At 26.2% G+C, this 14,634-nt stretch overlaps 1 protein-coding gene across 3 annotated transcripts in view; it reads left to right on the top strand.

Annotated features, from left to right (window-relative positions):
- LOC129964141 (cytosolic phospholipase A2-like) overlaps nucleotides 1-14,634 on the top strand; it is a 31,004-nt gene that overhangs the window by 2,401 nt on the left and 13,969 nt on the right. For 2 of the 3 annotated variants that reach the window (XM_056078835.1, XM_056078836.1), the window contains exons 3-11: nucleotides 4,565-4,646; nucleotides 5,528-5,674; nucleotides 9,112-9,227; nucleotides 9,321-9,358; nucleotides 10,308-10,440; nucleotides 10,750-10,886; nucleotides 11,319-11,541; nucleotides 12,981-13,095; nucleotides 14,296-14,433. In XM_056078835.1, the coding sequence (XP_055934810.1) occupies nucleotides 4,565-4,646; nucleotides 5,528-5,674; nucleotides 9,112-9,227; nucleotides 9,321-9,358; nucleotides 10,308-10,440; nucleotides 10,750-10,886; nucleotides 11,319-11,541; nucleotides 12,981-13,095; nucleotides 14,296-14,433 (1,129 nt within the window). The remainder of the gene's footprint in view (nucleotides 1-4,564; nucleotides 4,647-5,527; nucleotides 5,675-9,111; nucleotides 9,228-9,320; nucleotides 9,359-10,307; nucleotides 10,441-10,749; nucleotides 10,887-11,318; nucleotides 11,542-12,980; nucleotides 13,096-14,295; nucleotides 14,434-14,634) is intronic. The other variant, XM_056078837.1, reaches the window with a different exon arrangement.

Raw genomic sequence — 14,634 nt, 5'->3', positions numbered from 1 at the left:
ACAGTATAATATATATATATATATATATATATATATATATATATATATATATATATATATATATATATATATATAATATAGTTATTTGTAATTGAGATCTCATCTAATGCAGTCTTTCTGAATTTTTCAATATAAAAATAGCAAATTAGTTTACTGTTTATGAAAGTAACCAAACCTAATGTCAAGTTTAATACTCAACAATGGTTCATCTCTTTAAATACATATCATAATCATTAAAAATTTTAAAATAAATACTGATGAATGTTATTAAAGCAGTTAATAAGTTGCAAAAACAATCTTAAGTTATTACCATCCAAACTATATCTTCAGTAAGAAAATAGAAGTTTTTCATTTTAAGGTGTTATTCTTTTGTTACAGAATTTTCAAATGCAACAATCTCAATTAGATTTTTATATTTTGGAAACAACTTTAAAAAAAATGAAAAAATATCCGAAAATAATTATTTATAATAATAATATTTTTAATGATGTTATTACAATAATATCAATTTCATATTAGTTCTTTAAATTCATTATCATGTAAACAAAAAAAGACCAGCATAGTGATTTGTTGCAATAATTTTAAAGAATCATCATAATATGAGCGTTATATTGAATATCTGTTAAATATTATTTCCACATAAGATAAATGAATGAAATGAAGCCTTAGTAATATTTGGATTGGATACAAGTAAATGGAAAATGTTTTAGTAAAATTCTTCTTGTGCTGAATGCATAGTTACATAAGAACAGATGACATTACAAATCTGAGGGAGAGAGTTTGTTCAGGTAGCAAAGAATAAACAGAAATGCAAAGGTATGCAGTATTTGCTCAAAGTAAATAATAGTTTGTTAAATATTTAAATTATTTTTGATTAAATATTTAATAAAATGCTTTAATTTATCATTTAATTAAAAAAATTTTGAATTTTTCATATTGAAATTGCAATCAGATGATTTGATATAGTTTTAGTTAATAGAAACCTATCAGCAGGCTTTTTTTTAAATTATTGTTACTGGATGCATCTGTATATTTATAATAATTAGCAAAAAACCAAAGAACCAATCCCCAACCTGAATCTCTTGTCTGAATTTGCCAATTTGTAATTTATATGGAGGCTCATGGTCTCCTCTTCCCTCCCAGATACACCATCAATGGTTTAGTTCAATTTAAAATGGCATAAGTCAGGGGTGTTTGTGCTCCGGGGAAACCCCGGAATTCCGGGGATTTTGAACTTCGATACCCGGAAATTCCGGGGATCGTCGTTCAAAAGGAAGAAAGAATAATAATGAATAATTTATTTTGATCTGGGTAATTTTGTTTGCTTTGAAAGCAGAAAACGCAAGGTCAGTGTGTGTGGTGAAAACTTTTCCGTTCTTTCTCCAAAGGCAGTGATAATGCGTGAAAAGGGGGAAAAAACTTCTTTTTTGTTCTTTCCTTATTGCGAGTTATGACTCATTCCCCCGGTTCTCGGACATTCTCTTCTGGATTCTTTTCGGCAAGTAGGCGCGGCAGAAAAAAAAGGGAGAGACTTCATTCGACCAGATGTGCGATCACGTGACTCTGGGTTCAAAGGTCTTATCTCTCCGGGCGTGGCGCCAATAAGTAGAGAAGGGGGATTTTTCGCCGTATTAGCTATTTGTCATTGATCGCTTCGCAACTTTTTTTTCTCCGCTGTGTAAAATTTTCGTTTCATTTATTGATGCACGTGTAAATTTTTCGTTTCGCTTATTGAAATATTTTTTTATTTATGTACGCAAGAGAATTTCACTTTGAAATTTCAGCATATGAAACAGAAATTACCCCTTAAAAATTCATATCTAATTAGTTTTACAGCATTAGATCCAGAGGTAAAACCAGTACAATATTAGCTTTTGAAAAATTATCATCTTTTATGTCCCATATTTTTAGTGATAATGAAAAGTCAAAAGTAGAAGCTGAAATAAGGTTATACCAGAGTGATATTGATATCACCAAAGAAATGCTCTACACATCTGATGAAAGTGGAAATAAAGTCAAGTGTACAATTGATAAATATTGGTTTAAAGTTTTTAATTTAAAAGATGATTTCACAAATGATTATAAGTATCCTACATTGGCTAAATTGGTCAAAGCCTGCCTTAGCTGCTTCCATGGCCCATTAGTGGAAAGTGCATTCAACTTAATGGATACACTTGTCACTGACTATAGAACCTCTCTTAAGATTGATTCCCTAGATGCAGTGCAGACTATTAAATATGATTTAATGGCTTCTAAAGAAACCTCATGTGAAAAATATGGCTCAAAAAATCCAATGACTGATCCAATTCACAAAGATCTCTTACTGAATATGAACAGAAGTTGGAAAACATATCAAGAGGACTTAAAAACATGTATTTCAGATGAGTCACCTATAAAAGTCTCTGAAAAACCTTCTACATTAGCAGAAAAGCAAACTGCTTCTACCTCTGCATGTGCTGTTCTCGAGGAAATTTCTTCAACTGTAAATGAGGAAAATAAAAGTCAACCTTCCTGCAATTATGAAGTTCACCACAAAAGAAAGACAAGCCCACAAACATTAGAAAATAAAAAAAAAGCAGCAGAAATTAGATAATTTTTTTTAAAAGAATTAATTCAGGTAATTTAAAATATTTGCATAAAATGTAGTAATTTATATGTTTGAAAATTTATGGTTATTAATTTTGCAAAAAAAGTAATTCATTGAACTTTTATAATTAGGTCATTCAATACTTCATAATTGTAATTTTTCATTCCCCCCTCCCCCTTCTCGAAACTCCAAAATGCCGGTAGTAAGTCCGTAAAAGTTTCAGGGGATTTTTTGGGGTCCCACAAACACCCCTGATAAGTGACTTAATAAAAATGAATGACTAATTATAATAATTATTTACTGTTTAACCTCCCATTTATAGTTCTACTTTACATCTGATTATTTATAGCTTTTTGCATTAGTATGACAAATATAGTGCTGCTATTAATCTTGTGGCTATTATCTATAGTACTATGATTTTATTATTTTCATATCTTAGAATTTAGACTAAATTAATAGCAGAAATATTAATAAGTATATTATTTAATTGGAAAAAATTATGTAAGATATCTATGTTAATTAAAAAGATTATTTAACTTTCTTTAAATATGGAAGCATATTTTTTATACTGAAAATAATTAAGTTTTGCAATTATGCAAAATTGTGGTATTTAAATAACATTTGTATATTCGTTCTTTTACTAAAATTACTTCTGAAATATTAAAATTTACCTCTTCAATTTGTTATATTATTCTAATGATAATTTATATGGATATGATGATAAAGAGATGATCTATTAATTGAAAATAATTTGAACAATTTAACAAATTTACTATCAAGTTAAGATGGTTTTAAAATAATCTGAAAGTCATTATTTTTTAACTTTTAGAAATGTTTAGTAAAATTTCTTATTTTTTACATCCTTGATGCTACCAAATTGGATGAAAAATTGTAGAATGGTAGAGATATTCATCTAACACTGTATTAAGTATTGCAGGATGACTGAGGGCAAAAGTTATTTACTATAAAAGGTAGAAATAATTACTTCATAATAAGTAATAAATTTGGTAAAAATTGATGAAACTAAATAAATGACTTAAGTTGCAACTTCAGCTGTTTTAATTTTAATGAAATGTAAACTAAAAATGAAATTTGAATCTTAAAAAATAACTTTTAAAAATAAACAGGACGCAAAAATATAATTCTTATAACTGCATATTACGTAAATAGATTGAAATTCCATCTATATTTTATAGTTTGTATTATTAGATTTTTCCTTTTTTATTATAGTGAAACTTGGCAAATTCAAAGTATATGGAAAAATAACAATTTTATCAAAATTAAGAAAAATTGGGTGAAAAAATAAGCACAATTAGAGAAAATGACAATTTTTAAACTAAAATGCCATTAAAGATTTATTTTTAATATTTAACAATTTTAATAATTAATACATAACTCATAGATAGACAATTATTTGCAATAAATAATATAATCATAATTATAATTAAAAATCTAATAATCTATAATTCAGTATTTCAATTATTAAGTGATTAATTATTGCATTGTAAGCAACACTTTAAACACAACAATCTCACTATAAAAACTTCAAAATAAACAATATAATTTGCATAAAAAAAGGTTTGATTATTATACAGAACATTTTTATTTTACTTGTTACATCTAACTTAGTTTTAAAAAGAAAGGGGGGGGGGGATTTTTTTTTAGGTGTCAATTTTTGTATTATATTTTTTGAACACACTATACAGCAGCAGTATAGTCAGAATATGAATTGAGGCTCTTGTTAATAATCGAATACAAATTTATTTGACATTAGCAAATCAGCAGTAAAAAGTTATTTACAATTTTTAGTTTTAACTTCAATGTAATCAAAATAAATTCAAATAAATGACCGAAAAACTCAAATAACTTTAAATGTTCAAATTAACTTATTTCCACTGTATGAGATTTTATTAAAATGAACCAAAGAATCACTATATTATTGACTGCATAACTGTTTCTTATGTATATTTTTTATAGGTTCATAATGATCGATGTAATATATTAAAAGTGACTGTGGTAGAAGCACATAAAATAACAAAAGGATGGGTTAGAGATTTAGGTATGAACCTTTTAGATAGTAAAATTCATAATAAATAATCCAGCAATGCATGCAAATTTATATTATATATCAATAATGAATAATATTTGAATGAATTACTTGTTCGAAATTAGTGACGTCTTTCAAATTATTGTCTCAATTTTTATTTTAAATTTTTTTTAGAAAAACATGAATCAAACTAATATTTCAACAAATATTTATTTCAAAGTTTGTAAGTAGATTTCTATAAATGTCAATTGGAAAATTAATTATTAAATTCAACATTTACAAAAGAAAATCATTTTTCAAAATAAGAGGTTTAATAATAAGATGTTAAATGAATAAATATTATTATTTTTTTTAAAAATATGTTATTACAGGGTTTTTTTTTATGTGGATGTATTTGTAATTTTTTAGTGTACACGTGTTATTAAAACATTTTTTTAAAGCCAACTATCTTATAAAATTGTTAGTGTTACAAATGGATACAGCTTGTGATAAGCCTTAGAGCTTTGTTAATTATTTGTTAACTTACAAAAGACATATAAAACAGGATATTTAATTATTATATAACATACAAAATATCTTGTGTAAATTGATGAATATATATATATTTTATATTGGAAGGTGACTAATCTAATTTTGCAACTATTTTTGTGATATAATATCCTATATTCTTTATAGAAACTTGCATTTTATTAACGTGAAATAAATAAAGTTTGTATTCTTTTTGCTGTTGTTATTTAAGAAAAACTAATCAATGATTTCTAAATAGAATTTGATAATGAAGTTTATTATACTTGATAATTTATCTCAACCATTATATTTTAGTTCTAAATAATTGATAAAATAGTTAAGGTGATGTAATAACATTTTTTAATATCTGAATATTTTCTTCCTAGTTGACAAACCAGACCCTTATGTGGTTTTGTACATTCCTGGCAGTCCAAATGGAAAAAAGAAGACTAAATATTTTGATAATACTGCTAGTCCCACTTGGAATGAAGAATTCACATTTATTTTAGATCCTGAAAAATGCTATGAATTAGGTAACTTTCTATAGACAACATTAAGGTCATAGACAATTCAGTTCAACAGCAATGCAAAAACTAGAGGATTATGCTTTATTAAAGAGTTCTAAATGTGACTCTAATATATTTGAACAAAGGATATATTTCAGAAAAATCTAGTTGTTTTCAGTACTTATCAATATTCTGTGTAATTAATCTCTACATTTAAACTTCTATGATTTCTGATTGAGATGTTTAGAAACACATGCTACATCATTCAGCTGTTATTTGGCTATTTGTAATGTGATACACACTTTCAACCAAAGTCGTCACTTACCATAAAGAGATATGGTAAGTGACGACGATGATAAAGAAAGTTTTTTTCTTTATCATTTTTAATTCATTGTTGGATAGTACCATATTATGACACATTTTAAAATCTTTAAAAGTTTCCAGTATTGCTTTTTGTGTTTATTCTTTATATGTAATAGTTTCCTCTATTGAAAATGGTAAAAAAATTGTGTTATTATTTTTCCAAAAGTATATACATGTATATACTTTATCCAGTTTTGCGTTTTTTGCAAAATTTTGTGCTACATTTTTTTTTTAATTTTAATTTTGTCTTATTTATTAAAATATTTGATTATTTTTTCCTTTATAGTATTTGCAAATTTTTTTATGCAGCAAAATCTCTTTTATATGCCAGCATAGGGAATACTCCAAGGCACCATTCTAATAAAAATTACATGCCATTTAATTATAATTCATATTGAGATAAATTATTAATTTAATCAATACATAAGTATGGTATAGACAGTGGTGTAGCAGAGAGAAATGGCACCTAGGGCATGTGATTTTTTCACTCCCTTCTATTAGCATTGGTTTAGCAAAAAATAAATGGCCTTCACACATGGTATTATTTTTTTTCTCACTCTCTATGCATTTAAGTCCAAAAGCTGACTTAATTATACTAATATTTGTCTTCATTGTACTCTTTCAAACTAGCATCTGCCCTCTTTGGCTTATCAATCCCTATGACACTGAGCATAGATCTACTTTTTAATATTTCATTCTCCATTAAGTATATTATATTGGTTGTAGTTAGACAGTGTTAAGAAAAGTTGAAATATGTTAACAATTCACATTTTAAATAAATGAATGACACTTAATGATATTTTTATCATCCTTCTTGAGGAACCAGAGAATATTTTTCTTCGCTGGATTGTTATCATAGAACACATAACAAAAAAATTCAGTTCTCATAATTGAATTATTTTATTGGTATTGAATGGAAATTAAAATACATTTTATTGAAATATCAATTCTTATTTTATCTGTGTAGAAAAATTTGCAATGGAAATTTTAAATTTAATACATTTAAGACCATGATCAAATATCCATGCTCACATGATTCTCCCTTCATGACTCATAGTATCACATATGAGACAAGCCTTTCTGACTTCAACATAAAGATATTGCGAGCCACAAAAGATATGTATATCATATTGGGAGTTCATCTCATACATATTATCATAAACTATGAAGGGAGAATCATGTGATTATGGTCGGTAAATGTTTTGATAAAATTCTATTGAATGATTCTGTATTCAATCTAAACCATTATAATTTTAATTTATATCCTTAAACATTTTTTTAGCAGTAAAGTTTTTCAGCATGTAATATCTGAAAAAATTCGCCAATGTTTTGATGTATTTGTAATGCATTTTGAAAAGATGAGACAGATTCTTCTCATCATTATCTTTGTCTTCATTTTTATCAGATAAATTTTAATGAATCTACAAATTGGTGTATGCTAGTTGTAAATTCCCATCACATTTTCATAATCATCAAAAATAGTGTGCTCAAATATTTCCTGTAACTTTTATTTAGAATTATTGTTTCACTGTCACTTACATCATCATACTGAGAATCAAGCCATGAGATTCCTTTTTTTTTTTATTGATGCTGATTTCATTAGATTCTAAGACTGAAAGATTATCACCTTTTGAGCATAATTTTTCTTTTATATTTTTCCATCATAAAAATTTTGGAAAGTCAACCAGATATTTCTTGTAATGCCTTTTAAAATTCAGGATTATTCTGAGATTTAATGGCTGTTGAAAATTTGTTTTATTTGAATGTAAAAAAAAAAAAAATACAACTTCTACATTTGCTACAAAAGTGGTATCAAATGGGTGTGCTGTGCATTAATCCATGAAGGGATAGGTCTTTTATTTTATTATTATTTTTGTTATTGTTGATGTCAAATTTTTTTAACCAAGCCATAAAAATGCCCATAGTCATTCCTCTTTCTTGTTGGCTTCATAAAATAATGACAAGGATTTAATATTTTTTTTAAAAACATTCTGACTTTTAAAATTACCTGGTGTCTTTTTTTTGAGTGTGTGTGCCTTCAGTATTTGTATATATTAAAATATTATGATGCAATTTTCTTTTGTTTTCTCTGCATTAAATTGGTTGTTCTTAAATGGCAATATTTTTTTTAGCATGAGGCGGTGGAAAACTACCTCATCATCATTAAATATGTTTATCAGTTCACACCTTTTCAAGTGCCAAATTCTTCGTCCATGGACTGGTGACAGATTTAGATATTTTGCAACCCTATGCAGTACACATTAGGATGCATCTCTTTCAACAAGATGATCAATTTGGTTTCATGCTTTCTGTCAATGATACATTTTAGATTTTTAATAACTTTATGAAAATTATATTTGTCTCTTATGTCTCAATACTGTTCTGGCATCTGCATTTACTTGCAATACTATTTGAGTGAATTTTCTTGTTTATAAATATTTTACTGAAAAAAGTAAATGCAATGAAACATATTGGAACTTGACCATTTATATTTGACTAAATGTTTAATATTATCCTAATGTTTTATCAATCTCAAATTTTTTTTAATGTTATTTATTGGGCAAGTAGGAAAATAGTTTTTAATGACGTTTTAATGTGTTGCAATTCTTTTTCAACCCTACAGTCCTGGACAGCTTTCAAGTCTGCTTAATTGAAAATCCAATAAAATATGAATTAATAGAGCACCTTTGGATTTAACAATAGAAGGGCATGAAGTTTTATGTCACGTCACAAATTTTTGCATCCATCTAGATGGGGGAGAAACTTATTTTCCACAGAACTGCATTTAATTTTAGTGCAGTTTCTTTCACTTTTACATTTAGTTTTAAACTACTATTACATTGGTTAAATAACCCCAATAAGACATATTAGATTGTGAAAAATATTCCTTCTCTTAATTTGCACTTTATTGAAATGCAGCTGTCACAAATAGATGAACTTTTTCCCAATTATTTTCCTTGTGTTATAAAATAATACAACCATTTTTATTTGAAGAGATGATACATTGGAGTTTCAGAGTAATACATTTTTTATTGTATTGTAGAAATCTTAAAATTTTGCAGTTAACAGTACTAATGTGTTTGAAAAAATTTTCTTTGCAGAATTAACTTTAATGGATGCCAACTATACAGTGGACCGAAAACTGGGTGTTGAAAAAATACCACTTCTTGATTTGAATTTCCATGAGGAAACTTCAATTACAGTAAAATTTAATGAAGTAAGTGTTAAGAAAATTCAACTTTTTCTGTGTTCTTTTTAAATGACGGTTTTCCATGCTGATAAACTAAAACATCCTTTTTCTCTTATATAGGTCACAGAAATAATTTTAAAACTACTTTTAGAAGTTGAGTAAGTAGTTGTATTTACATTATTTGTACAAAAGACCTTTTTTTTCATGCTCCAAATTGAATGCAATATTGTTAATATATTTTAAATTTAATAGCATGTTTTTCAAATGTTGTGATATGTTATAAGAGCTAGTAGTAACATGTTATAAAAGACTTATCCCAAGTTATAAAAGACTTATCCCAAGTTAAATTTATACAGATAAGTAATAATCTTTGCATTCATATTATTTATCTTCTATTCATAATTTTAGTACTTTTGTGCATACAAAAAAAAATCATTATCTGTTTTCCTAAAAAGCACTTAAAAAAAGACATTCTTTCTAGAATCACCTAATTTATTATACAAATATACTCTAGAATAAATGCAGTCTTTTGAAAACATCATAGTCAAACTCCTATGCTCCCACACACTTTTGATGCTCCTATCTTAATGCGGATTATTAATTGTTTACCTTTCAGGGCAGAATACTTTTTTAACCTATTGAAAATTAGTATTAAGTTTCCAAACACTTCTTAAATTCTTATTAATTATCTTAGTGTGTGTAATGGTATTTCTTTTTTGTTGTTTTTTATATATATAATAAAAAGGAGAAGTGTTTACTTATGGATTATTACATCGCCTGGAGACTCTGGATCTAAAATTCAAGAGCACAGTTCTAAAGTATAAGTAAAATAGAAATTAACATCTAAAACTTTTATATATATTTTTAAAGTGTATAAAATTAGGGAAATATTTAGTAAACTTTGAAAATATCACAAAAAAATTTTTCTTTTCAACTTTATCTTTAAGACTTTTCTCCAATTGAAGGTATCTTGCAAATGTCTATTATACTTTCCCTAAATATTCTAAATAATGTGACTCTTTAAATACTTAAATAAATCTTGCTCTTATGACTTTAATTTCATGTACCTGTCTATTTCTGCATATGTCATAAGATATTCTTTTTTAGTGATAAACCAGATCTTCGTTATGGACTATCACTATGTGATAAAGAAAAAGACTTCAGAAGACAAAGGAGAGATGTTGTGAAACAATCTTTACAATTTCTATTTCCTGAAACTACTCCACTCAAAGATAGTGAAGTAAGTGAAATAAAATACCAAATACACTTTTTTATATGTGGGAAATAAGATGTATAGTAAATAATTTTCATTTTGTTATTGAACTTTTCTAATTAATTTTTATATTAATAAAGATATTTTACTGAATTTTTTTAATTATATGCATTGAATATGTTTCTGATATTAAACTAAATATTGATTATAGCAATATTCAAGGGGGGGAATTAAAAACATTTGAATTAAGCTTTCTTTAGACCATCAACATTTCATTTATTTTCTTACAATATTCAACAACCTATGTGATTAAACTATTCTTAATATTTCCCATAGGTTCCAATAATTGGTATTATTGGTTCAGGTGGAGGGTTTCGAGCTATGACTGCTCTTAGTGGGGCTATGAAGGCTCTTGCTGATACTAAATTACTTGACTGTGCCACATATGTTGCTGGATTATCAGGATCTGCTTGGTGAGATATCTGATTCTTTTTTTAAAAAACAAATTGTTTACATCAAGATTTGAGGCTCATCAAAAATCTATAATTCCTTTATTTATTAATAATAATTTTTTAATTATATTCAAGTATTCAGTTATACAGATTCTGTTACAAAGTTATTTTATTGTTTCCTTGAATATTCATTTGGTATAAATGGTTATTTTAAATGTTTTATTTTAAAATCAACTTTATAGAATATGATGTTCTCCATATAAACAAAGCAGAAGAGTATTAAAATTAAAATAAAGAAACTGGATTGCAATTATCTAATTATATTTGTTCTTAATTAGAAATTTAAAAAATAATAATTAACTTTTCCTATAGATTTTATTTTCATTTGTGAGAAGTATGTATTTCTTATTTATGGCTTCAATTAATTTCTAACACCAATGATTTTTTTGATAGGTACTTATCAACACTTTATTCTCATCCTGATTTTCCTTCTAAGAAACCTGGAGAGCTATTAGATGAATTAAAAACAAATGTTCGTCACAGTCCATTTTGGCTTTTAAGTCCACGCTCCATGTATCGTTACATATCAGATATAAAACAAAAGCATAAAAATGGACAACCTGTTAGTTTCACAGATTTCTTTGGGCATTTATTGGGTGATACTTTACTTAAAGGTGTAAGTACATTTTGGTAAATTTATCTAAATTTATTAATTTTAATATTTTATTCCTCTTAGTATTAGCAAACATTGCTATTTAGCATATTTTTAAATCTTTTACATACTGTATGCTATGTATTATGAATTTATATTACAACATGAAGTACCTTTATTGTTATTATTATTTGCATAATTGTTTAGATAAAAGATTTTTATTTAATTAAATTTTATGCAGCTCTTAAAAATTCATGTGTTTTTTTTAAATTTATTTATTTTATGAGTTTTTTTTTTAAGTTATATGAGTTTTTTTTTTTAAATTCTTTAGTTGAGAAAATTATGTTTTGGTCATGAGAATTTATTTCTATTAAGATTTTCTGAAAAGAGCATTTAAAAAATAATTCCAATATACTTGAGTCTCTCTCTCTCACTCTCTCTCTTCTTCCTATATACTTGAGTCTCTCTCTCTCTCTTCTTCCTATATACTTGAGTCTCTCTCTCTCACTCTCTCTCTTCTTCCAATATACTTGAGATATTCACATTGATATATACAAAATATTGGTGTCATAAATTCATTCACCAAGCTTTTCATAAAGACTGTAGGGATAGTTATTAAACAACTGTAAAGTTTACTGAAGTTCCTCACTTTTTTTGAAACAATCCTTTCCTGATAGCTGTTCATAGTTAAAAGTATGCATACTTTGTATTCTTAAAAAATCAAATGGGAAACCATTGTTACACTAAAAATTTCTGTTAATTATACTGAACATTCAAAATTTAACAATTATTCTTAAAATTAATTAAACGTAGTATTTACTTTTTTTAATGTTGTGAAATCAAAAGAAAATTAGCTAATTTTGAAGAATGTTATACAGTTATACAGACACATGAGTTAATATTTTTAGTATATATATATATTGCCTTGTTAAGGAAATAGGTTGAAATTATCCCTGTATGCATTTGCATGCATATAAATATAAACAATGTCAATATTCTATGGTATTAGAAATATTATCAGTTTATTTCACTTTCAGTCTATGGTAACTCTCTGGATTTTCAAAACAGAACAATAAATATCTTTGGTCATTTATAATCCCAGGATATTAGTATTCTGTGGTTACATTATAATTATAGGATTTTAATGTCCTGAAGTCTTTACTGTAGTCATAAAATATATTTCTTTCAATATGTTTATAAAATATGAATGTAAAAATAATTTATGCTACAGTTATGTGTTCCTTGCTAAGCTTTTAAAATTATCATAAATTCCTTTGGTATTGTTGTGCAATATTTTTTTTAAAAAAATAAAGTACATTATGATTTTTTTGGCATCAAATGTTTTAATAATGTTTTCAAATGTTTTGAAATTCATAACTGATGCAAATATAATTTAAAATGTTTTTATAAATATCTGTTAAATGTTGAAATTTTTTGTGAATTTGATGCTTATTTTCTATTAGAGACAACAAGTTCGTTTATCAGAGCAGAGACAAAAGATTGATCATGGTGAAGCACCTTTACCTCTTTATACTTGCTTACATGTGAAAAACAATGTTTCTGCAAAAGTATTTCAAGGTATTTAGTCATGTATAAATTTTTCAAGTATTATGCATAAATTCTACTATAACCACCTTCCCTTCCAAGTAAAATTGGTCACTCTATAGACTTCTCATTCTTAGAGAACAAAATGCATATTGGTCTTCCAAATTCCTCAATAGCTGTGGAAGAATGGGTGATATTATTTGTTTTTTCCAAAGTCTTAAAAAATTATTCCATTTATTGAAGATCCCTTCTTAGCACAAAATGCTCAATGACATTGTTACAATATCTACACGATATTGCCCGATATTCAGAATATTGGATAACATTGTGGATATATCATACAATATCTTGTTTTAATTAAATCAAACCCCATATTAGCAGATTTTTTGGAAGTGTCAGAAAGGCACAAAAATTTAATTGTGCTTCCTTTTTTGCATAAAAGTTTTATGTGAAATTTAGAAAATTCACTGAGGCCATCTTAGTAAAAGGGGGAAGTTCACTTTTCTCCCCATATTGGAGAAGGGAGAATTAATTTTGATTTTTTTAAAAGAAATTTACCATTTATATACTTTTTGTTTTACTTCTTTTCTATCTTTTTTCTTAATAAAATCTCCCAAGTCAGGTAGGTAAATCTATGGATTTCAATGAGATTAAATTGATAGTCAACCGTGTTACTCAGAGAAGTTCAAGTGGCCATTCTTAGAGTTATTTTAACATTTCGTCTACAGAGCAAAAGATTTTTATGATAAACAAAAGTGGCTGTTGAGAGAAATGGCAGTTTTGAGAAATTTCACTGTATTTGGTTTCATTGCATACTTTTTCTTTGCACTAAATCATTAGCATCCAAAATATTTTTGAAACTTTGTTAACATTATTAGAATATTAATTAGTTGTATAATATTAATAAAACTTGAATTTAGTTCTAAGTTTCATAAAATATTTTAAATTGAATCAAATTGTGAACATACACCCTAGTATTGCTTGGTCATATAGAAAGTTCCATTTTTCCTATTTATTTTAGAATAAAATTAATTTTTGAAACCTAGTTAAAATGATCATTATTTTTTCTGAAATCTTAAATGTAAGTTTGTATTGAAAGATAACTCAAAAAGAATATTCTGTGGTAAAAATTTTATCCTATAATATCAATTTCTTTTCTTGTTTGTTAAATGTATGGTATTCAAGATATTTACTAATGTTTTAATTTCTTCAGATATTATTTTTTCATAACAGATTGGATAGAATTTACTCCATATGAAATTGGAATTTCAAAATATGCAGCTTTTACAAAAACTGAAGATTTTGGCTGTAAATTTTTCAAGGGCAGAATTGTGAAGCGTTTTCCTGAATTTCCTCTGCACTATCTGCAAGGTAATGGAAAATTGTGATTCCATTTTGCTCTCAATATATTGTTATGCTTTTTTATATAGTTAATAGAAACGTTTTGAGCACCGATGTGTTTATTTAAAAACAAAAATATAACTTCTGTATTTAAAAAGCATAGAATTAATTATTTTAATATTTGTGAAAAATTATTTATATATGTGTACATTATATGTGAAGTTTGCCTTT

This window comes from Argiope bruennichi, chromosome 3, assembly GCF_947563725.1.
Source record: "Argiope bruennichi chromosome 3, qqArgBrue1.1, whole genome shotgun sequence".
Lineage (NCBI taxonomy): Eukaryota > Metazoa > Arthropoda > Arachnida > Araneae > Araneidae > Argiope > Argiope bruennichi.
This window is presented reverse-complemented; position numbering and strand designations above follow the sequence as displayed.